This window comes from Falco biarmicus, chromosome 5 (assembly GCF_023638135.1).
Source record: "Falco biarmicus isolate bFalBia1 chromosome 5, bFalBia1.pri, whole genome shotgun sequence".
NCBI lineage: Eukaryota > Metazoa > Chordata > Aves > Falconiformes > Falconidae > Falco > Falco biarmicus.
Window position 1 is genome coordinate 1,160,495 of NC_079292.1, and position 24,775 is coordinate 1,185,269.

At 41.1% G+C, this 24,775-nt stretch overlaps 1 protein-coding gene across 2 annotated transcripts in view; it reads right to left on the bottom strand.

Moving 5' to 3' along the window:
- Positions 1-4,127: 4,127 nt before the first annotated feature.
- LRRK2 (leucine rich repeat kinase 2) overlaps positions 4,128-24,775 on the bottom strand; it is a 71,572-nt gene continuing 50,924 nt past the window's right edge. Inside the window, exons 36-51 of one of the 2 annotated variants that reach the window (XM_056341391.1) lie at positions 24,260-24,406; positions 23,915-24,106; positions 23,031-23,177; positions 22,603-22,703; positions 22,237-22,427; positions 21,466-21,626; positions 20,479-20,649; positions 18,521-18,621; positions 17,667-17,861; positions 16,450-16,643; positions 16,087-16,159; positions 15,083-15,267; positions 13,531-13,683; positions 12,272-12,480; positions 8,988-9,062; positions 4,128-7,044 (exon numbers count right to left, since the gene is read on the bottom strand). In XM_056341391.1, the coding sequence (XP_056197366.1) occupies positions 6,923-7,044; positions 8,988-9,062; positions 12,272-12,480; positions 13,531-13,683; positions 15,083-15,267; positions 16,087-16,159; positions 16,450-16,643; positions 17,667-17,861; positions 18,521-18,621; positions 20,479-20,649; positions 21,466-21,626; positions 22,237-22,427; positions 22,603-22,703; positions 23,031-23,177; positions 23,915-24,106; positions 24,260-24,406 (2,417 nt within the window). In that variant the 3' untranslated portion in view covers positions 4,128-6,922. Of the gene's footprint in view, positions 7,045-8,987; positions 9,063-12,271; positions 12,481-13,530; positions 13,684-15,082; positions 15,268-16,086; positions 16,160-16,449; positions 16,644-16,757; positions 16,865-17,666; positions 17,862-18,520; positions 18,622-20,478; positions 20,650-21,465; positions 21,627-22,236; positions 22,428-22,602; positions 22,704-23,030; positions 23,178-23,914; positions 24,107-24,259; positions 24,407-24,775 lie in introns of those variants that run through there. The other variant, XR_008822226.1, reaches the window with a different exon arrangement.

Consider the following 24,775-nt stretch of genomic DNA (forward strand, 5'->3'; position numbering starts at 1 on the left):
CTTCTTTAAAGTTCAGAAATTCACTTTTCCAATTTTAAACTTTTCCAGATTAAGGAAACTCATTAAACCTTTACTTGCGCACATGTGATTTAAAAGCACCCTTTGAGTTTTGCCTCAACCTGACAGTGTTAGACTAATGCAAAAGAGCTGTTGCTGTAGCAGTTTTGGGGGGGCGTGAGGAGAGGGGAAATATTCTTCGTTAGGTGACCAGCATCACCGCAGGGGGACTGGATGGGCTTTCAGTCCTCCATCAGCAGCACCCAGAGAGCCTGGCCAGGGTGGAGAAGGGGTCAGCACTCCCTTACAGAGAGGACCCTCCAGTAGCTTGTCCTGATGGTCCAGGTGGAGTCCCTTGGACCTGGATAGTGAACCACGGGGGCAAATGGAGCACCCTGGGGTCGGCATCTCCTTAGCTGAGCCCTGGGCTGTCAGCCTGACTGCTTTGCCCGCCTGTGGACACCGTTCAGCAGACTGGAGTTTGAGCAGTGGGCTTCAAAATGGCAAAATTTACATGAGCTTTATGTGGGTGTTCATCAGGAAACGCTTGCAGTAACTTAAGAGAACAGTTAGTGTGCGGAACTGGTTTCCCCATACAATCGTGCAAGGTCTCACCTGAACGCCGTGGGGGTCAGTGGTCTCCTGGCTGGCGTGCACAGAGGTCTTGCTTCCCTGCCCCGGTGACAGGCACAGGGGAAGGTGCCCCAGCAGCCGTGGGCAGGGTGGGCTCCCACCAGAGCGCGGTGCATTTGCCGGGGGGCCGGGTGCTGCCAGGAGCAGCTGGCTTTGCCCGCCCTGTGCCTCACCAGCCCCTGGAAACACTCCTGCGCTGGGCAGGTGGCTGGGTTTGATGTCCCTCAGCCCCACACAGCCTTTCCTAAGTAAAACTGAGCAGGTATTTCCCTTTCCCATCCTGTTTTCAGGCTGTCGTGGATTTGCACGTACCCGCAGCAGCCAGGGAGGGGACATGCTGAGGACTGGGAGGGCTGCAGGGGGGCTGCTGCACGTCTGTCTGCAGCTTCGCCACACAAACCAGCCCACCCTCTGCTTTGCAAGCTGCAAATGCTGCTGCTCTTCCAAGGGCTCATCGCTCTGTGAGCAGTTCTGTAGCTTTTAAAGAAAGCGTGTTTATTGTGACCTCTGATGCTAAGGGTTCGAAAACAACGTTTCTGATCCTGGGCCTCAGCTCAGCTGATGTAAAGTTCAAGTTGCAGAGCGCAGGAGCCTGACGGGTGGTGTCTGCAGCGGGTGTTTCTTGCTGATCTGTGGAGAACAGATGTTTTCAAGGCGACCAAGGAGATGTCAGAGCAGGAAAAAGCAGAACTGAGCATCAGTGAGCTGTCGTTACGGTATCTGCAGTGCGAAGAGCCAGGTGTTTCCATTGGTGCTGTGCAAATTGCTTTCTGCAATGTGAAGGCTCGTCCTGCCATGCTGAGCCCTCCCGGCAGGCTGGTGCTGTGCGGGCTGGGCTCTGCGGAGCTGCCCGGGCCTGGGGCAGGGGAGGTGGTGACGCTGTGTGACCCTGTGCGCTGTCACCGCGCTCCTGCCACCGCCTGGGGCTGACCCAGGGCCTGCGGGCGGCCCGAGCCCTTTCCTTTCCCCCTGTGACTAGTTATGGGTCATCCTTCCCTTGAGAAAGGACTTGTAAGGGCAGCGCGTCCTGAAGTAATTTTTTTTTCCTTTTCGCAGCCTCGTTAAGCAGGCCTGTGCAGACGAGGGGAGCGAGCCGGGCCTGCGGGCGCTCCGCAGCGGGAGCCGTGGCCTGGCCAAGCGGGGATGGTGGGGTGGTGGCCGGGCGTGCGTGGCTCAGCCGGCGATGGAGCAGGAGAAGCTGGAGCTGCCTCACCTGAAGCATCTGCTGGGGCACAGCCCCGGGCTCGGCACCAGTGACACGGGCTGGTGAGCCCTGTGCTCCGCCAGCCCTCGCTGCCCTTCCCGCTGCCTTCGGGAGGAAGGGAGAGCCGTCGGCGCGCCGGGGCGGGAGGTGTGGGGTGGCAGTGGCAGCACCCAAGCAGGGGTCCTGGCCGCCCGCAGTGCCGCTGGCAGGGCCGGCAGGGGACTGTGCTGTTGAGTGCTGCCACAATGCCAGCTTTCCTTTCTTTGGTGTTCCTCTTTCTCTCCCCTCCCTGCCCTTCCTTGTCTTTCCCCAGATGGCAAAATGGTTCCTGCGTGCCTCAGCCGCTGGCAGCGGGCCGAGCCCGCCGGGCACTACCCTGCCCTCTCCCAGCCGTGCTGCGCGGCAAAAGGCAGAGAGAAAACTGGTGCAGAAAAGGCAGAACACGGGCATCACTGCAGAGGATTTTAATTTCTTTCCCCTTTTCTATCCACTTGTAACTTTTCAGGTTATTGATGCTAATGGGCTGTGATAGAAGTGAATAATCACATATGCCGGGGATGTAATGTTGATTTTTAAGTCTCTCCTCACTAATTAGTGACAGCCTTTGTAGGGATTGACTGCAGCACTTAACAAACCTGCCAGGATTCACCTGCCACCTGTGCCGGCAGCGAGGAAAGCAAAGCAACACAGAAGAAAAAGAAAAAAAAGCTTGCTTTTACTTTCATTTTTATTTTACTAGAATAATATCATGACGGTCCTAAAAAAGCATTACTTTTTTAGAACAGATCTACTGGTGTATTGTGATTTTGAAGTAACTTTTACAAAATAATTCCAGTTTACTGCTCAGCCCATTAAAAAAAATAAATATAGAGGGTAGGTACCGGTCAGCATGAGGTCACCGCAGGGAAAAAAGTTGTTTCACAGTTTGGTCATTTTTTTTTTCAGTTTCATGACTTAATCGAACAGGAACTGCTGTAACTGAGGAGTCTTACGGAGATGGCTATAGATACAGGCAGTGCTGTCTTCATGCAGTACCTGCACAGCTCACAAATACAGTGAAGAAAGTTCTTGAAGCGATGTGCTGGAAAGTTCACTTGCATTTGCTTCTGAAGTTTTGCTAAATGAGGTTCCCCTTCACTAATATGACAATAATACATCTTGTGGGGTTTTATCTTCCTGTTAAAATACTGAATTTTAAAGTACAGGTACACAATAAGTATGATTCTCTGCTCTCATGCAATTATGCCACTCCGTATTTATAAACTAATAAAATTGTTAGATAACGTGCCTACCTAATAAAAACAAATTTTTGGAAAAGTTAACAAAACGGTACGCTAGCCAGCCAATAAATGGAATTTCTATTTATACTTGTTCAAAGGCCATGAAGAAGCTTTTACATAAGAGAACGTGCAGGTCAGTATAGTCCTGGGATGAGTTCATAATGGGGATGAAGAACTAAGACAGAAAAAACCAGAACAACCGCTGGTTCTCTTAAGACGGGTAATGGGAGCTGTTTCCAGATTTTTTTTTGATGAGTGATTTCTTAAAGGCCAGAAGGTAAGTGAGAAGAGGAATTGCTCATGTGCTTTTCTATTTTGAAAGGCCGATAGGAAAATATGAATCTCATTGTCTTTTCTTCATTCAGTGAGCCTCATTCTGTTCCCTTACTACTTTCTCGCATCTCTGGTATTTGAAGATTTCATCGTAAAATGGGTTATTAAGTGTTGCTCGCTCCAGGCAGATGGGTGAGGTTGTTCCGTGGCAGGGATGACAAATGCCTGTGTTTGGGGATGAGCTCACGCCCAGGAGGCCTCGCTCGCTCTCCCCCATTACGTGTCCCAGTTTTGCCCCAAAGTGGTGCATGAAGAAGTAATAGGATACTAATAATAAGGGTACATGAGGAAGTAGGAGATTTCAGAGTAAGAGGGATGCCAGGATATAGTACAGTAAGTACACGAAATCAGGCTGTGTAACTTGTTTACAGCGGAATTAACCAGGAGCTGCTTGTAAAAGAAATAAGGTTAAAATTAACGTACAGGTGAATCTGAATATGTAATCTATCAGCAAGCAACCAATAACAACAATGACCCTAATTAACAGCAATAGCACAGGAGGGGGAAGATAGCTCAGATACTGATTTTTTTTTTTTTTTTTTAATCAAGCATTCAGACAACTTGCCTCTTTGTCTTTAGGCCTGAACCCCGGTATGCTTTAGCTGCGCAGTTCTGGGGAACATGGGGTTAATTACGTGTCCCAGCTCAGGTGTTAAGTGACTGCCAAACCAGGAGTGAACAGGCTCTTTTTTGAAGTAAGGGTTCTTTCCGTTTTCAGGTGCTGGATGCTGTCCTAAGCATACAGGAAGCATTACGTCTCTCAGAGCTTGTACTCTTACCTGGTCACATCCTGCTGGTTTCCAAGCAGCTCCACTAAAACCAAGCGGAAGATGAAGCCATGGATCTTTTTTTCTCCCCTTTCTCTTTATAGTTTGTCAGTAGAGATGTTGCCGGGAAAAGATTTCCTTACAGCGCAGGTTTAAATGGTGGTGGCACAGAAGAGCTGTTCTTCCCCTTGGTGGCACATCCGAGCTGGGAAGGGGATGCCAGTCCCTGGGGCGCTTCTAAACTGGACCCGTGCACTTGCTGCCTGCCAGCTCCTGGCCAAACAGTTGTGCAGCCACCTCCTTCCAGAGCTTTCCCGCACTCGGGAGACGCGGATGCTTTATTTGACGGGATATGTATGCCCTGTCACTATTCTTTCCAAGCAGCACCACGCTCAGCAGACAGGCAGCTGTGCAGCGTGAGCTGAATAGGGCTCAAGATGGCCAGAGATGCACTTAGACTATCAAATGGAAAAGAACAAGAAGCACCAACACAGATCTTCTCCAGATCTCTTCTTCTGGTGCTAAAAAGTATTTGGGGAGGGTGCAGCTGGATCACCGTGTTCCATACGGTATTGCTAAATAGTCAGTGGGTTACAACTGTTGGAGAATTTTACCCTTTCACCACTGATAATTCACAAGTGGCCAATTCAGTCAGGTTTGTAACGACCTCGTCTTTTGTGTGGCTGCTGTTGTCTCTCTTGTTCTTCGCTATCCCTGAAATACGTAACACATAGGCCCGAGTCTCAGCCTATGGATCATTCTTTTCCAGAGAACCTCAGAAGAGGCGAGTAATGACTGCAAGGACAGTACTGCTTACAGGTCACCTCCCACCTCTGAGAAAGGCCGTAAGGAACACTAAATAGAAGACAAACTGGGGGATGGAAAAGGGCCCAAGATGTGCACTATGAGATGGAGAACAAGCGGGAATGCAGCTGTGTCAACACAACCCACAGAACTGGGATCGTGCATCATCCTGCCCTAAGGGATTAAGCTCCACTAAAACTGCACACGAAAGCTCCTCCTTGGAAGTTCAGTGATCAGAAAGTAGACTCTGTTATTAACAAAGCAGGATTTTAATAAATGGTTTAAGGCTTACATTTCAAAATGACTTATAAATAATAATCACAATACATATATTCTATTTTTTAAAAAAGTATTCATTACAAGATATATTTTCTGAGTTATAAAATCCCATATAAATAGCAAATTCTTTTACGTATGCAGATTATAAGACATAAAAACCTGGGGTGTATATCTGAAAGGAATCCTGAGTATGCACTCAACAAATGGCAGAAAATAGAACAATGATACAGCTGGACACAATAAATACTGTTGTCCTAGTATATAGTTTCCTCAAAACTGTAAAAATGGAACTGAGAACTTTTTGGATGCTCAACCCTGTTCAGCCCCGTAGACTCAGGAAGGGCTCTGGATACTCCACTCCTTGAGACTTCAGGAGCACCCTATAGAACCTTTTGGTATCAAAAAAAACCCCCAAACAACAGCATCTGTTTTCTGGTGGACAGAAATAAGGCACTCACTCGCAGCAGGTCGGTGCAGGCTGTAAGAAGCAGCTTGGACTTAAGGCCAGAAAGCAGCAAAGGGCATCTCTTGAATGAAGATGTGTGGTCATAAATTCTGGTAGTTGTATGCGTAGGGAAGCCAATTCTTACACTCATCAAGGTTCCCGTGCTTGCCCCCAAATTAACAATATAAATTAAACGGAAACTTCACATGTTAGAAATATTGAAGTGGAAGTTCCCTTTTTTGTTTTTTAGATTGAGATAAGCAAACCAGTGAGATGGACTAAGTAGTAGCAGTCTGGCTTCAGCAGCATGCTGCTTGTTGTGTGGTTGTAGCAGCATTTAGATCTGAGCGTACACCTTGTGTTTTCTCTTGGCTTTTCGAAGTGAGTTGCACAACAGATAGGTGTGCATGGTAATGTTCAGAATGATGTGACTGCATCTCCTAGAACAAGGCAGACTGCAGTACTGCAAGAGGACACCAACTTGCAGAAGCCTGTTGGCCTATTTAAACTGAATTCTGAGATTTCCTATTACTGTAGCACAACAACTTTTTTTCTGATCATAATGAAAAAATGTCCATTATTCATGGAAGAAAAAAGATTATTCTGCCTGTTTTCAAAGAGTAATGTAGTCATATGTTCCTATAAACACTGCTATTATATAAAATACAATATTTTCTTTCACATATGACTCGGGGTCATGAGCTCTGACATTACTAAAACACGAATCATCAGAGCAAACTCATACATGCAAACTGCGATAAACACAGAGGCTTAAATTTTGCTTCTTGTTACACGTCGACTCAGTAGAGATAATGAAGTAAATAAAAGCCCTTTATAGTCTCCTGGCTTATTCCCAATTTAACTGAGATCAAAACCCAGATGAACAACATTACACTGAAGTTGTTCCACGGCTGTTTGAGAGCACAACTTCACAAAGTAAACAACAGATGCACGATAACACTTTAGATTCAGAAATTCTCAGCAGTTTTCTGTCCTTTCAGATATTACAAATAACTTATCCTTCTTTTTTCTTGGTACCCTATGAATACCAACTGCCTCTTTCATGGCAATTTTCTTCCTGGTTTTCAGTTAAAAACACCAGCAAGGAGTAGTTGTAAATACTGCACAGTATGTTAGGATGAAAGACTAGAAAAGAGGATGACACTTGCAGGGTGACTTTTCAGTCCAAAGAAAGGCTCTTCATTTTTTCTGCTAATTCCTGTCTCATTTCTATATGTTTTTTCAGGTTTTGCACTTCATGGGGCAGGTTAATGTCCCACACTGACACGCAGGACTGTAGTTCTGGAAAATAAAAAAAACCAAAAATATTGATAACTGCAACGGTGATTCATTATTGCATAATTAGAAGTGGGTTTGCTTATCTGCTTATTTTTTAATTACTTGTAAATTGCCTCAGTGAAGCACGATGCTTAGGACCTGGAAGACAAATTATGTGACACTTTATGTGTGAGGTAATGCAGTTACGGGTTACACGCTATTTGCACCTGCACAGTGGTTTGGAATCCAGTTCCTAAACCTAGAGTGTACGGTTTAAAACCACTTGAAAAACCGTTTCTGGTGCCTGTGTGCTATAAGGTACTGACCTGAGCTGCAGCTGACGCTAGTACTGAAGTGCCTACATAATTTTCATCTATTTCCCTGAGCAGATATACTGTAAACGCTTACAAGACTCAAAACCCATTCACTATAAACTAAAAATGAAAACTGATTTTATAGGGAAGTGAGTATACTGAGAAAAGGTGACTTCTTCAGTCTCCCTTCATGCAAACTCCTCTTCGTTCATGGAGAATCTACGCTGCTTTTAGTGGAATAAGGATATCTGAGAACACTTGCATGAGTAAGGGCTCACAAACTAAGGCCCCAAAGGTACTGAGGGGCTCCGGTTCCTCTGCGTGTAATTAATGGCACTCTTAAATACAATAAAAAGGCTACAAAGGCAATAGATGTTCTTAGGGTCATAATCAGGGAATATCAGAATATCAAAAACACTGCTGTAAGTTTGATTCTTATTTTACTCCAGTCAGCTCATCTACACTTGCCACCCTTAACTTCATATACAGTCACTGCCACATTTTTAGGTGTCACTGAAACTAGGATGAGATAAAGGCGAAGAAGGGATTGACCAGAGCATCAGCTATTACTGTTATTAGAAAAACGCAAAGATGGTGATTTTCTGCCTTCCCATTCCAGCACTTCACCATCCTGATTGTCAGGAAGCTTCTGCTGTCTGACCTAAATATCCCTTGCTGTGATAGAAACTGGTCAGCCCTTATCCTACCCGCAGGGACTATGTAGAAGTGTTTATACCCTTGCTCTTTATTTACATATTTGAAGCCTATTATCATGTTCTCCCTAAGTTTTATTTATATTAACCGACTTAACTTCCTGCAACATTCCCTCACAGATTGCATTTCCCTCCTCTGGCCTACTCCTAATAGTCCAAATCATTCAGCAATGTCCCAAATGGATACGCTCCTCCAGCAGCGGCCATATCAGCACTCAGCAGAGTGCAGGAATTAGCTCAAGTATTACAGACGCCACTTCTTGATTGGTGTGAGAATGGTGTTTGCCTTTTCTGCAGCAACGTGACACGGCTGCCTCATGTCCAGCCTGCAATCAATTATAACCCTTTTTCTGCAGCACTGCTGTTTAAGCTGATCATTCCCTCGTGTTGGTACAATGAATTATCCCTACCTAATTAAGTTAAAGGTCTTGCATTTGTCCTTACTGACTTGTATCCTACTTCCTTCCAGACCATTTGATCTATTTGTCAAGGTCATTTTGAATTCTGATCCTGCCTGCCAGCGTGCTTGTGGCTTTGTCTTAGCTGAGAATTGTCTGCAAATCTGAAAAAGCACATTCACGATTCCCTCATCCACGTCATTCGTGAAAGCACTGAGGATTCCTGACCTAGCACAGACCCTTCTGGAAGCCCACTTGATACATTCTCCAATTAAACAATGACATTTACTTTGCAAATACGGATTTCCAGCAGATTATATACTTCAAACAGTGGCTTCCTTGGATCCATTTTGGGAAGTTACTGTTAGCTTGTATGGAGCCCAGAAATGCAAAAGATGACACAAACTATTATTAGTCTCAATAAATGTCTCAATAAAACTATATCAAACGGTGATCATCAACTCTCTACTCTCAGTGGGCAGGCAAACATAACGGTGCCTACTCCACTAATAATACAAATTAACAAAACACAGTTCAGGTACCTTTGTGATATTTGTCGTCTTCAGTGTCACTTTTATAGCAATATCCCAAAACCAGGACCACGTTCTTGAGACTCCCTTTTCCAAAGAAATAAAACGTCAAGTTTAAATTACAAAGTTCCCATTAAAATTAAAGGACAGAAAGAGTAGATGACATCATGCCACTAAAAGGACAGAAAGCAGAGGTCAGTCAACCTGCCTCTTTATTCAGAATCACTAACCGTGGAAAACCCTGACACGAAAACAATATAGTTCATGTCTCTGTTTAATGTAGGGGTTTATCAGGGTTCAAAGGCACAAGCACTGGTTCAGCCAGCCGGCCCATCGAACAAGCCTGAGAACAAAGCACCCTATTATATACCACAAGCAGAGGCAGCAGAGTCACAGGAAACAGATGTCACAGGGAAGGGACAGGCTGCAAACGAAGTCCCAGCGCAGAGCAGAAACAGTATGTGCCAGCAATCAGCTTGGTTACGAAGAAAACAAAACATTCAAATATGATACAAACTACCTAAAAGTGTTCCCAGCTACTGATGGCATGTAGGTGGGAAAGGAGAGTTAGCAGGGAAGTAGAAATAGGGGATGGGTCACGGAAGTTGCCTACTGAGTAACACAAAAGTCGGACTAGGGAGACGGGAGGGGCTGGATCACAGAGGGTAAGTTGAATGTGCCGGTGTTTCAGTATCAACTTCCTGCTGACTCCAACAGGACCCGTTTATAAAGGAATTGCAAGGTATATGGAAGCTGCTACACGTGCTCCCCACCCTACGGGCAGCACGAGGAGGGCGGCGACAGCAGAGGAGTACAGGAGCCAGCCTGCACCCCTGGGCCACCGAGGGTGGGGAAGGGAAGCCCTCCGCCTGCGGACACCCCACTGCAGCACTGCGCCCCACACCTCCACACACCTCTTCATGCACGAAGTCCTACACGCTCCCCCAGGGAACAGACGAGGAGGGGGTCAGTTTCCGGGCTGTGAACAGACTGGAGTATGGCTTACTGGGAAAGCCACAGTCTTGGAAGCACTGTGTGACCACACCGCGGTCTGTCCCCCACAGCACGTCCCTTCTGAATCAGCAAACGTTTCTGGTGGGTCCCCCAGAACTGCTGCAAGGTAGAGAGGGATTTTTTCCTGCCCTGTGGAGATTTGCACTACATTCTCCTTTGATACTTCTGTAAATCCACTTATGGTGGATGAGGGCTGGTGGGAACCATACACCACTTCTTCCATATTCAGATTTTCCATCATTTTCATTATTTTTCTGCAACCAGTCCTATTCATGCTCCTTACAAAAGTGACTGGAACTTAAGTATAATGTTTCTTATTCAGACTAGGGTCCTTTCTCACTATATACGGCTAAATTTCCACTTGCAAAATGATTTACATATAAATCATTCTCTACTGTAAAGTCTCATGTCTATTAAAAGTTAATGTGTTAAGTGAGAGAATTAGAAAAAGACATTTTATTTCCATATTCATATATGAACTACAGATAAAACTGATCTCTCAATGTCTAGCAATCTATTTTCCCTGAAATATTTACATCTGATTGACATTATATATTTTAATCTTAAATAAAACTATTTGATACAACAATATTTCCCGCTATTCTCTCATTTCATGTGAGCAATGACTTACTATTGAAGAATTGCTCAGCAGCCTCAGTGCCATTTTTACTGATACTGTGAAAATCCCAGTAGAAACAATGTCCTGGAATTTAGGAAAAAACCCAACCCTTATAAATAATTGCTGGGAAAAGATGATCAAAAGAAGAATGTATCAATCTTACTTTCCATTCTTGAGAATTGTGTAAATGCAGCTAAACTCTTCCTCTTGAAGTATTAACTTTTCTATACATAAAAATTTGATTAAAAATGTTGAGGTGACTAGGCACAAAAAATGTGAGACTCAAGGCTTTTTTAATCACACTGTATTATTCTATATAATATTACTGTCATTGATAAGGGAAAGTTGAGTGAAGCAGAAATTTTGTTTTCATAGTAACTATTCTTTTCAAAATGCTAAAAATAAAATGTCCCTTTATAGTACTAATATCAGCGATCAGGACAAGAAAGACTGAAAATGCTGTGCTAGCGAATCTGGACTCTACAGCTGGCACTCTTTAACAGCTGAGGACTGAACAGACTCTACAAACTCGCGGTCTCAGGCAGAGGCAAGTCAGGGGAAGACGAAGGTTTTTTGACTCACACAACACTGTCAAGCACTATGAGCTAACTGTAGCCTACGGATACCCCTGGTGCTAGAAAGGAAAAAACAGCCCCCAAATTAAGTTCATGATGGTAATAAGAAAGCATCCGCAGCCGGCAACTGTAAAGTTTGCTAGGAGGGTTACATTGTGCCTCTGAGTCTACAACGGCAGCTTCTTTTTTTGACAGCAAAGACACTTCAAATCACACTGACAAGGGAACTCCAGAGTTTTTTTCCAAACACAGTGGAAGGTGATGGGAATCCGCATGTTGTGCCAGAGTTTACTTTCTGAATGAACGTGTGTTTTGAGCTTACCACCACTGCAGTACAATGAACTTTTGAGCTGCTATGGCCTTTATTACTTTTGGGCTCTAGAGGTGCAGGAAAGGTACAGGTGAAAGAAGTGACAACAGTCAAGAAGTGCCCCATGCTCAACTATGCTCCTCTGGCTGTAATTACCACCAAACCCTCACAACTACTGTCTGCCTACAGCAGCTCGAAACAGCTGGCCCTGGTGACAGAAACAGCACTTATGTACAAGTCTGTGCACTGAGCCCAGGTCTGCAGCGCTCTCCCAGCTCGGCTGTGGTCTGCCTGTGACCCAAACCTAAAAGAACTATTCCTGAATAAGGATGGGAAAAGAAAACTAGGCAATAAGCAATTAAGGAAAAATTATGAAAACCTAACAAGCTCCGCAAACAGAAAAGCCAGAAATGTAAAACTTCAGACAGAAATAACGCAGGCAGACCCAGGCCCTGATGAAGACCGCTGGACAGAAGACGGTGAGAGCTGTGCTGAGGCACGGCACAAGGACCCGGTGGAGGTGGGGGGTGTTCACGTGCTGGTCAGTGACGAGCCAGGGAAGAGCTGCTGTTTTATGTGGGCGCAGGTATGACAGCCTGCTGGCGTTCAGCTAACACCAGTGTCTGACACTGGCTGAAGATGACAGTAGTGGAATAGAATGAATGAACAAAACATGGAAAATGCGTATCTGTTCCTGGAACGCCGTGTCAGACCGGACACAGCAATCCTAAACTTTGCACTGATTTCAAAGCACTCATCATACAATGATTTTACTTACCTAGCTGAGCTGTTATCATGACTCTAACAGAATCACAGAAGTTGTCTATAACTCGTACAGGGCAACGTGTTGATAAATCAAGCAACAAGATATGTCCTCCTCCTGTCCCGATCCACAGTGCAGTATTTTTCTGCAGGCAAATTGTCTTCACTCTTCCAGAATAAGCCAGTTTATGTTTTGATTCCTTGTTTAATTTTTCCATTTTGTCCCTACAAGTATGGAGAGAATTTGCATTAAAATCTGGTGGTACACTTTTCCACAACTGCTAAAACGAGTCTCTCAATACCAGCCTTCTAAACAATCATTCAACAAGACAAGCCACAAGAATCTCATGCTAATCAGTTGATTGACTTGAAACAAACGGGGATGAAAACTACTTGTAAGCCTACTTCTAAAACTACTTCTAAGACTTCTAAGAGCCAGCTGGTCTGCTTTATTTAGGAGGCAGGTATACTTCTCTGTTCTCTCCCAGTCTGCAGGAGGATGATGTCACTGCGAAGCGGGAGAGGCACGCCTGGAGCTGCTCCTAACCTCACCATGAAAATGAAACGGATGTGGCACATTAAGGAAGAGGACCAATTTAAACGCAAATGAAAGTTGCCATCACTATTAATAAAACTCTCATCTCCTACTGAATCTGTGCACTGGCAAGGTGTGGCATGTGAAGGCACGGACCCCAAGTCAGTGAAGAAGTGACAACTTTTATTGCGTACATAAATGCTGGTTCTATACAATCACTTATCTACCCAAGTTCTGCTCTGGAACGTGCCTACATGCAGCAGAGCACCTGGGAATTTGTCTACATATAGCAAACCAGTTGCTAATTACCACACACTTGCGGTTTCACTGCCAAATGTGGCCGCTTATCTGTATGCTAACAGTTCTGCCAATTCAGACTTGTTTCTCTACAAGGTCAACTTATTTTTCACCCCTTACAGTGAGAGAAGACATTCTTACTCCAGGGATGCAGGAAATAACTGGATTCAAAAGCATTAGTATCTGAAGGACAGCGAAAAACTCTCTTTTTTTCTTGAGCAGAGTTAAATGAATCTTCTCAACATCACAGAAAAATTGTGAAATATAATCACTGAGATTCTACATGAGATCTTCTGAAGTTCTAGGCCAAAAGACGGGAAAGGAATTCCACATTTGGCCAAAGAATTCCTTACCTCCAGCAGGTTAAGATACTGTGCTAGAGAAGGCAATCTGATATTCAGCTTTCTATGCATCATGCCATCAATCTGACATAAAACACTTACTTCAGAAAATGTGCACAGTCAATTAGTTCAGAAAGTTTTTCCGCCTTCTTGTCCCAGATTTCCACAAAATGGCTGTTTTTCTTGGCCAAGTAGATGGATTTGTCTATTGCTATTGAAATAATGTTTGCATCACTGTAAGCATTATGACAGAACCTGGAAGAGAGAAGAACTCCAGTTAGATGCACAGAAAAAACGTAGTAGAAAAACTTGACTATCATGAGAGGGGTTTGCTTCCCTCTGACTCTTACAGACTCATGCAGCCTTAAAACCGAACTGAGCTGGGATACAGCTGGATGGGTTTGCTGTAATATTCCTATAGTTTGACATAAATTCTCACAGTAATGGAGTTATGATGATGATATCCTTGGAGGCACATTAATGCCCCAAATCTATTAATAAATCTTTCCCATCTATCTTCTCAAATGACATATGCTCCCATCATAGCAAGGCAAACTCCACCTTTCTCCTGACATTCTTTCAGTGTTTGGAGACATTCAATAATTCTCACAGGGCCCACTAGACCATAAAGGGTCACTCAACACAAAGATGACTAAACCTAAAAAGCAGCAGTGACATTTAGCTCACCCTGCTCTGCTCGTTTCGCTTCAGCTGACAGGCTTTTTGACTGTTTTCCTCCACATATGAATTTGTGTCTCATGCCAGATCTGTGCCTGCATGTATCAAAATATTATTGGTCCTGTAAATTAACAGTTAGCTTATTTCACTGACTCTTCATCGTGAAGAACTGCTCAAAATCACGAGCCCCTGGTAGCAGACACTCAGTAACACTGCTGCTTTCCCTAATGATACCTGGCTGTGACAACTTTGTTTTCAAAACTGTATAGAGTTTTTGCCCCCACAAAACTCAGATTATTCCTGTGACATATTTTGCATCTTGCCATTGAACTGCATTTTACTGAACTTTTAGTTTCTTGCTTTATATTAACACGTTATCTTCCAAAGCAAGTTAATTTCCCAGCATAATGGTATCCACTAGTGTAAAACCAAATACGGTTTTCCCTAGTCAGGAAAAACTTCTCTTAACTGCAGAGCAGGATTTGCCCATGTGAGAATTGTATCAAACACTCCAAAACCTCCAGTCTCTAATTTCCAGATAATGAGAAAGTCGGATCATACATGATTTAACTATAAAGGGCAAAGATATGCACATGTATCAGACTGACAAACATGTAAGGACAAATACTACGCTAAGTATGTGTGTATAATTCTAAATAAAGTAAACGGGGCCTGGACAAATGTAATTGGGGGAGAAAAACCGATCAGTTGCATTTACACACTTTCTGAATAGATATTGACTTCATAAATCTTTATATATGCACATCCCTTGTTTAAAAGCAGCAATGAATAAACACTACTCAGTGATCTTATTTTAATGCACATTGTATTCTGCCTGTAATATGGAAGGAAAAGAACAGAAACAAGAGAACTCAAAGAATGAGCTCTAGAAGAAGACATTACATCAAAGTACGGCCAGAAATCTTTAATGAAACAATAAAAGAGCCAAGTAATCTCTCTTATAAAAAAAGCTTACAGTTGACTTGTCTTTGTTTCAATGATTTTTTGAACAGAGAAATCACTAGTTAAGGCAATAATCTTTGTTCCACAGCCTCCCCAGATTATATTTTTTTCAGGTAAGTATGAGGATTCATTTAAGCACATCAGTGGTGTGTTAACATTTCCTATAGTAAGTATCTTCAAAGGTGTGGCGCCTTTACACTGCAAGAAAAAAATATAATCTCTGTTAGAAACAAGGAGTATAAAGACACTGAGAAACTGTTAAAACAAGGCCACACAGCCTGCTGAAATAAATTTACACAGCCAGATTTTTGGAACCATTATCTTATCTTTCCAGAATGTTAGAGACTGAAAAGCACCGTAGTCTCACTATAGATGTCCCACAGATATCCGTGTGCGTGAGCAGGAACAGGACAGAGCTGGGATTGATACTTTCTGCAACCCCCAGTGCAGTTCAAGAACTAGATGGAAAGTCACATGTATCCCTTGGAGACATCCCACACTGGGCCAATATTCTGGTTCTACAATGGATTGCAACTTTATAACTCCTCTAAATTGCCTATGGTCAGGAGCTAACCCTCAGGAACCAGCTGATACAAAGAGCTCCCAGGATTTCTTCCTCTGTTCTGTGAGTAGAAAACCTAAACAAATATTGTCTTTTTGAGGATATCTAGTCTATCAAAATTTAGTGTGAAACAAAAGAAAAAGAAGCTATAACTGCATAATTAAAGGAGATGAAAACCGTTAGAATACTCTTCATAACAACCATTAATATCCCACTCTAGTCAGTTTGCCAGGACTTTCAGAGTCCTGTAATGAGAAACAATTTCCAGCTCTTAACTCTATGGGTTAAAACAGATATTGTAAACCATGTGCAGTTCCTCTAAGACAGCAGTAGAAAATTTTGAGTTTTAGAGAAGCAATTAAAAAATAAGCTGCATGAAATACAGCTACTATTGGTAGCTGCTTTACATATTACTGATAGCATTTCATAGAACAGACAGCAAAGAACAGGTCTACCTTTACTGCTCTGTCTTCAAAAACTGCCAGGCTGCCATCAGCTGTGCCTACCAAGAAGAAATTCTTCTGTTTGCTGAAATAAAATAAAATAATGAATTCTAGAAATGCCTTGATCAGCTAAGAAAAATTTAAATGAGTAGCCTCTAGTATTTCGAGAGTTTCACTGAATCCTAAAAGCAAATACAACCACCCGTGGTCAGGAATGTAGTCTCCAGATACACTGGGTGCAAAATTAAGTGAAAATACAGGCAAAAGCAGCAGTTGTTTGAACAAAACTGCATGAGTTTACAGATATAATTTTCTAAACATCTGCTTAGTCCTATTTTCAAAATGTAACTCAAAATATTTAAAATTCATTTATACCTTTGCTTTGAAAGAGAATTACAGTATAAACAAGTGATGGAATCTGACATTTTCTGTAGACGATGCCTTCTTGTTTCATCATCTGTGTTAAATGCCCACAGAGAACCAGACTGGGTTCCTGCTACAATCCAGTTTTCCTTCTCAGTAGAAAGGGTCACTAAGGCCAAACTTAAAATTTTACTATCTGTAATATCCTGAGTGAGGGAAAAAAAAAAAAAAAAAAGAAAAAAAACCCCTGGTTATGATTTCAGTAAGGGTAAATGCTAGTAAACTACTGGTAATAACAATAAAGTACAAACTTCACAGACCCTGGACAGAAACCAAGGCGTAACCTCCCATTAAGAAATCGAATTCCCTGTTAGCAGAATACACCTTCAACTGCACCATCTATCTTTTAAAGTGCTGGAAAGAACACCTAAGACAGAACACAGGAAAATCTCTAAGCTGAATGTGGAAAAAATATGTTCTCTCTATTCTAATGAAGGTCTCAAAGCCATCACAGAATTAAGCAAATGGAACTACACTGCAATATACGTTCAGTTTAATTGCTAACAATAAAAGTACTGGTCTAATATTTCTTTTTCTCATTTTAGAAAAATAAGCCATAGAATTTATACCAAAGCTACCGATTCAAATATGTCATGGTCAACAGATGGCAGACGGAAATATAACTTAACTTTGATGATGAGTCACACTCAGTTCTGGCACACGTTCACTGCATGTTAAGCCTGGGGAAAACCTTTTCTTTTTTCTGATGGCACAGGACTGGGATGTGCAAATATCAAATGAATAGAGCTGGAGGGATACACCCAAAGTGGTACAAAGACGTGGCATCCATGGGAAGCGAGGAATCAGTAAGAGACTAGCTGGATTGTTAGGGGAGGTAGATATAACAAGGGCTGTATAATTATTCTTCCTTATTCTAGCCCCTGTGGTAGAAATAGCTTCCACCTGAGTGGAAGAAAGGAACCCGGTAGTGGAAAGACAGTATCATGAGAGAGTCCAGGCTGGATGGCAAGACGAGAGGAAAAAGCAACTGCTTTTCTCCTTGATTTCATGGATAACAGCGATGACTCATTTATAAGCAATCTTTGTTCTCTCAAAGCTTAGCTTTCCAGAAGTAATAACCTGCTGTTAAAATGCAATTAATTCTTCCGAAATACATTTGGGTGCAGATTTTCTAAAAAATAAGAATAAATGGCAACTTTCCCACATACCTCACAAGTATGTCCATCTGTATTTAGGTTAACAAATGAAAGTTGTGCTTTTTCTGTATTGCCATTGCCTATCCAGACTCCTGCCTTCTTGCAGCTTTGATTGGCAGCTACCATGCACTCTGCTGTTGATGTGCTGGGTATTGAAATGTACCTCATCAAACAGATAAGCTCTGCGGAATTCAGGATCTCATAAACCTACGAAGAAAGCCACAATTTGCACATGGTAATAACAATGGCTTGTACAGCGATAAAAAACAAGCAATGGATAACAATGTTTTATGGAATATGGACGTGGTATCTCAGCAGGTCTGCTAACTTGTATTACCACTATTAATAAGCAAACTTTGTGCACTGAGCAACTCCATGCTGACTCTTATTTTTCTGTTAAAATTTCAGGAAGTCAATGGGGTTAAGGTATGTTTGAAAATTTCACCCATTTCAAAGAGCAATCTGATGTGATAACAGACAGCAGGTTTCAGATTCACACCGCTGTTCCTCCTCTCACATGCACGGAACAGTGAAGGTTAACCACAGGGATACTATACAACGGTCCTTTTTGCATAGCTTTAGTAAAGACCGTGAATAACCTGAAGCCTGTTTCACTATAATCACTACACAGCAACACAGGGGAAAACAGCACACTAAGAATAAATGGTTGTTAGATTTGAATGGAACAGTTTGTCTTGGATGGCAAGAACAGGCAGTATTTCATGGCTGTTTCAGTTCCAGAAAGAACAACAGAAAAAACCCTGTGCCTCTCAATAACTTCAAAGTCCCACTCCTTTGCAGAAAAAGCCCAACAACTTTGTAGGATTATCCATCACAACAACACAAATAAACACACTAAGTAATACCTGGGAAGATGTTGGTCGTTCCTGAGGGTTTTCCTTCAAACACTTTTTAATTAAATTTTCAACTTTAGGCCAGGGAGCACACCCGTACTCTTTGACAGGATCTAAAATATAAAATTAGATAACTTCTTAACCAGCCTTTACTATAGTTCAGAAATGAGACTTCTGAATAACTTTCTTCTTATTTTAGGAATTTGTCTAACTTCTTACAGAGCTGCTCTAAGAAATATTATTCTCTTAGGTAAAATGTCAGCATGAACAGCTTGGAATTGCTCATCTGCCATTAGTTGCTAGAACATGAAGTGCTAGAGTTGGAGTTCTTTTCTTTAAAAGCAGTTAGAGCAAATGGATTTTGCTTTAACTTTTTCTTTAATGTCTCTATACCTGGGACTGAATCATATATGTCTGAGCTGTGTTTTGATTAATGCTGACCATTCAAGGGCATGTCATTTCAGTCTATAGTCTTTTCAATCCCTGTGAACATTTTTTCCCATTTATTCTTCTGTATTTGGACAGTATATGGAATACAGATGAACTTCCAATAAAATATATCATACAGCGTTTACCAGATATGGAAGTTTAAATTTCCACTCAGTGCTTTAAATATGTATCTTATGACTATAGGTGCGGAGCTCTCGAAGAAAAAATCACTCCTGAATAATGGTGCCTGTGTTACTTTTCCTTTTAACTCATCATAACCCACAGCAGTTATTCCAGTCCTACATTAGACAGAGGTAACATTAATGATAAATACCTGCAAATGAACACAATCTGTTCAGCAAATGGTAGGTATGCTGTTTACTTGTGAACACAGCTAGCCCCTTTTTTGTTGGAAATACACAAATCATGTGCAGGTGCACAAATGGAACTGTCCTATCTCCAGAAACTAATACTTCTGACTATTTCATAGGGCTCATAATACAGAAAACAGCCAAATGGACAGTTGCACTCAAGAGGTACTTAGTCTTCAGTTCATGGGATGGCCTTTTCAGGGATGGGGTTTAAACTGTCTGAGCTATGAAATGGACTGTGCTCCTTAAGGAGTAGAAAATGTTATAAACTCTCTTGTTTCTCTTAATGGAGAAGCCATGCCAGATTAAGTGGTATGGTTGCTTCCCTTTCCTGCATGGAGTAACTTTTCAGTCTTAAAGAATGTTTCATGAGCATATCCACTATTGCAGGGCAATAAATAAGAACGCCACGTTAAACTTGTGGTACCATAAAAACTCAACAGCTCTTCACACAGAAGTTGCCAAATACTGAGTCACATTGTCCAGCTGACTACATCCCGTCCAGCCTGATAGTCTGTTTAATTTTCCTTCCAGGAGCCAACAACTAGATGTTGTAATGCAGATGGAGCATGAAGAATGTCATGTAGCTGAGCAGGGACTTGACACTCTTGACAAGATAATAGGAATTCCCTTTTAAAAACCTTTAGGGGTGGAGGCTCTTCTAAAGTAGTAGCACTTTTTTTTTTTAATATTTCAAGGGGGTTTGGAAAGATTTTAAGATATGCAGCTTCACAATAATGGGTATTTTAACATGATGTATCAGGATCAAAGAACAGAAGTGGAATTGTGTTTAACTCAGTGCATGATATGCATTATCACAGTAACGTGTAAGGGTCAAGTCCAGACATGGTATTAGAAGGCACTTCAGAAACACCCATTTTAGCTAGATCTGGATAAAGTCCCAAGTATACAAAACCTTTATTTCTTTTTAAAGGGAGCCAGATAGATCCCTTGAAATTGCAATGAAATTATAATCAATGTGATGTTGAATAGACACCTATTTCAAGACTGTATGAAATTCAGAGAAGCTTCTAAAAATTGCTGTTGCTTAGTCTTCTTCTCTGATCAATGTCAAACGTCAGACACAGTAAAACATGAGAGGTGTTATTTTTGGAGGAGGCAGGACAACTGGTCCATTTTAATGTTAAAACTTGAAGGAACAAGTCATACCTGGTAACTTTCCTTGTATTGCTAATTCATCAAATTCATTTGGAAACTTCAAGCCTTCCACTATTCTACCTCCTCCTGTTAAAATGTCATAAAGCAGCAAGCCAAATGAATAAACATCAGCTTGCTGATTGTAAATAACATTTCCTCTGGCAACCTCTGGTGCTCGAAATCCTGCAAAAATAAATCATTCGTTAATAGTTATTCATACCAAGATGAAGCCATCTTTATCGTTTTAAGAGCAAACACTTATTGATGAAAGTGTCACAGGAAGTAAACCAAAAATGGCACGCTATTTCTGGGCTGGCGATAGTTTGCACGTGGCAGATCTCAAAAAATATCAGCCATCAGTATAAAGAAAGAAGACAGTACATCAGTTACAGTGCTCCTGCACCATTACATGTAAAATAATTAATTTATCAATGAATACTGAAAATGAAGGGCAAGTCTGCAGTCTTTACTGAAGGCCTAAAATTTAACACTTGAAGTCACACCCTCATGCACAATTTCCAAGAGCTAAAGGCACTTTTTGAAGTTGTTAAATTGTTCAGTGCTTTAAAATGGATGCTAATATGTTCTCTCTAAAGTCAGGGAACACTGCAGGTATTTATTGCCCTTAAAAGAAATTAATACCTACCTATGCATTACTGAAAATTAAAGTGACAAATAATTTTATCAGTATAATTTCACTATCACAATAACTGTACTAAAACAGGACAGCAAAAATATTGCAATGAATGTATGCGATTTAATTTGTTCTTGTTTCAAACCTTTAGTATACTCCCTGGTTCTTCTAAAAGGGGTTAAGACATGAATAGGAAGAAAGGCCAAGAGGTATAAATCTGGCATCACAACTTGTAATATGACTAGGACTGTATTTTGTGATTTTGACTAGAATATAGATTTAAGTTACTTCTTACAAACTACATAAAAAAACATATTAGCTATTTTTTGGCATAACGCACTGTAAAACAAAGCATTTTTCCGTACCTGGTGTGCCTTCAGAGGTTTTTATTCCCATTCGGCAACAATACTGGGCAATGCCATAGTCAGCTATTTTTGCAATAACAGCTGAATTGGGATATAGGGTAAAGAGCAACACATTGTGAGGCTTTAAATCACGGTAGATGATCATTGCTGAATGCAGGTACCTGTTAATCAAAAAACTATTTATTGAAAGCATTCATAATTCAGGGACGCATCTATACACACATACTGAATGCATTATTCCCACAACAGTGAATTGTGCTTTCAAAACGTCAAACATCACCAACACGATACTGCCTTATTGGATATTGACTTCAGAATTGTTCTGAAATGCTGTTTACTGATACATAAACATTGCAGTACCAAGTCTTATCTGAAGTTGTCACTGGCACTTTGAAATCTGAATCTTAGAAGTTTAAGCTTCATTGGTCCCTTTGCAGGTTTTGTCCTGAGGACGTTCATGGACTTCCAGAACTTTAAAAATGCACTAAATTAATTGCTTTGACATTTTAATAAGAAATCAACAATCACATAGAAATTCCACCCAGAGCTCTTGCTATTTTTCTATTTATATGAGCACCACTTATTAGCAGAAAAAAAACAGGTAGCAAAAGTTTGTGTCATATATCAGCTAATCAATCATTAGAATAGGAGCATTTGTCTGACCCAGGGAATGTTCTGCTTGAGATATAAGAAAATAGAAGCTTTTCATTTGCAGTAGATCCTACTTGCAGCTGTACCCTGTTTTTACAGCAATGTAGAAGTCACACTTGCCTTAAGCCATCAGCCACATGTAGAGCTATTCTGTGCTGAAGTGTTCTAGTTAAACTTGCATTGTCTTGTTGAAGCAAACGATCAAGAGATCCTTTAAGGGCTAATTCCATCACCAGCATACGGGGACGGATTGCAGCAGCCAGCAGAGACACTAAACTGGGGTGATGGAGGTGACAAAGCACTGCAAGCTCCTGTAAATTGTAAAATCAGATGAAATAATGCAAATAGCATAATCTCTGTAACTCTGAAGTAAACTCAGAAATTTTTCGGAGTGAAGTCTTACAATTTAGTTAAGCTTTTTAAGCTCTTCACTAGGGTTGGTATTCCAAGAGCAGCACTAACAGAAAAAAAGGCAGTATTTCTTACTTGTCTTAGGAGCCTGAGGGAAGTATGTTTATTGAAAATCTTTACAGCAACCTCTTCTCCACCATAGGATGCACGGTACACAGATCCAAACCCACCATCACCTTTTCAACAATAAAATTGAGAAGAGTATTAAAAACTAAGGGATATCACCATTTCTCAAAAAAATAGCTGAAAGTATACAATTTTAAAATGCGTGGATCATCTACTGTGTTAAGCTTCCTGATCGGTAATCTAAACACATTAAAAAGTGCCCTTAGCATACACGTTAATGCAAAATGGAAAACTCAATAACCTGAAATTCAGAATACCTTAAAAAATACATTGCCACAGAAAAGAAATCTCTAAAATGTTTTCCATATGTTGCAGAACTGACTTCCATAGATTTGTTTTCATAAGGTCTGTAAAAAACCCTACAAAATAATGCCTACCCAAAAGAAATTCAGGAGCTTCATCAAATTCCAGGTCATCATTGTTCAACATTATATCTCTAGGCAAATCAGCCAGTATCAGATCAGGAGCAATTTGAGCTATTGGAATGGTATGTCTTGGTTGATCTGGATTTACCAAAAGGTCACCTAAGAAAAACAAATGAAGTAATTACAAAACTCACAAGGGTAGTCATCATTCAAAAGGCACTGAAAGGTACATGGATCTCTGTGAGTGCATATGATCAACATACCTAAAATTAAATTCATATATGTGTGTATATATATATGTACGCACATACACAAGCATACACGTACATATATATGGAACAGCATAATAATTAAGTTTGCCATTCAACTTAATGTATCTTACATGTTTAAGTATTTCCAATATTCTGTATATGTACCAATCAAATCTGAGAGCAACTGCTGTTATACAACACCAAACTAACCAAGAAATTATCATTCTGTCTATAAAAAGAAAGAATTCTGTTAGTATGTAGAATGTAATCCTGAAAATTACCTTTTAAATTACTGCTCTACGTGGTCCAGCCAAAAGATCTAGTATCAGTTTTACTATGTGCTGGATTCAATTCCATGTATGAAGTTGCATTATCAGTATCATCAGTAAATGATTCTTTTCATTATTGCAATTTATACATGACTATATAGAGAGGCTGCAAACTGCCCCATATTCGACACTTACACAGATGGCTCTTACATTAAAAAAAAAAGAACAAATTGGTTTTGACTTATATTGTAATTATTTCTTACAGAAATGAAGTACTTTTAAATAATGTGAAGTACCCAAATGTCATAAAGGGGATGTCATGTAATATTTATCTACATACATATGGACCTCTATATACCTCAAATGGCATATATACCTTCTTCAGCTTTTTTAAGTAAGTCATCAAGTAGTATTTTTTGGTGTTCTTCACCATCCTGAAAGCTGTACAGAGCCCATTTCTTCAACAGTGTTTCCCCTTCACCACATACATCTATATCCAGCAAACCTGGAAACCATTCTTCCATAAGAGAATCTATGTGATCCACAACTTGCCCCAAAAGGATGCACCCTTTAAGAAACAAAAAGAGGGAAATTACAGCTTTAATCTGCCATACTTGTAATTACAAAGCTAAACTCTACATTCCAAAGGCAAAAGCACAACAAACCAAAATACCAAGCTGTAATCAAACTGGAGCAAAAACCAGGCTCAGGAATAATTAACCTTTTCTGCAAGAAGGTGCTGTAATTTTCAAGAAGCTGTCTGGGTTGTTGTCAAATGCTGCTGATTCCACTAGACAATAAGCTTCAGGAGACCAATTCAAGTAGATGCCTTGCCTCCAATACATTCTGTTAGGACGAAGAGCTCGCTCTAGAAAATACAAAATTAGATTAAAAATCTGATCGCCAATATGAAGGTCATATTTTAAAATATTTGGAATAATTCATGGTAGTTTACATATTTAATTATAATTGTAGGTTTATGCCTACCCAAATAACAAATAAAATAAAGGCTACATCACTGCAGACAGAATAACCCCACAAAAGCTGAATAATACATCAATTGGTATATGGTTCTGTAAGGCACATCCACATACTCAATATTTAATCAGACGGTATGTCACATAGCAGGAGATGCATGCAGGGATTACAGAAACACTTAGGTACTTTCAGAATATCTTATGTAACATATGAAATAAAGTAAATTATTTAAACTTTTCCTCTATCACACACTCATGAA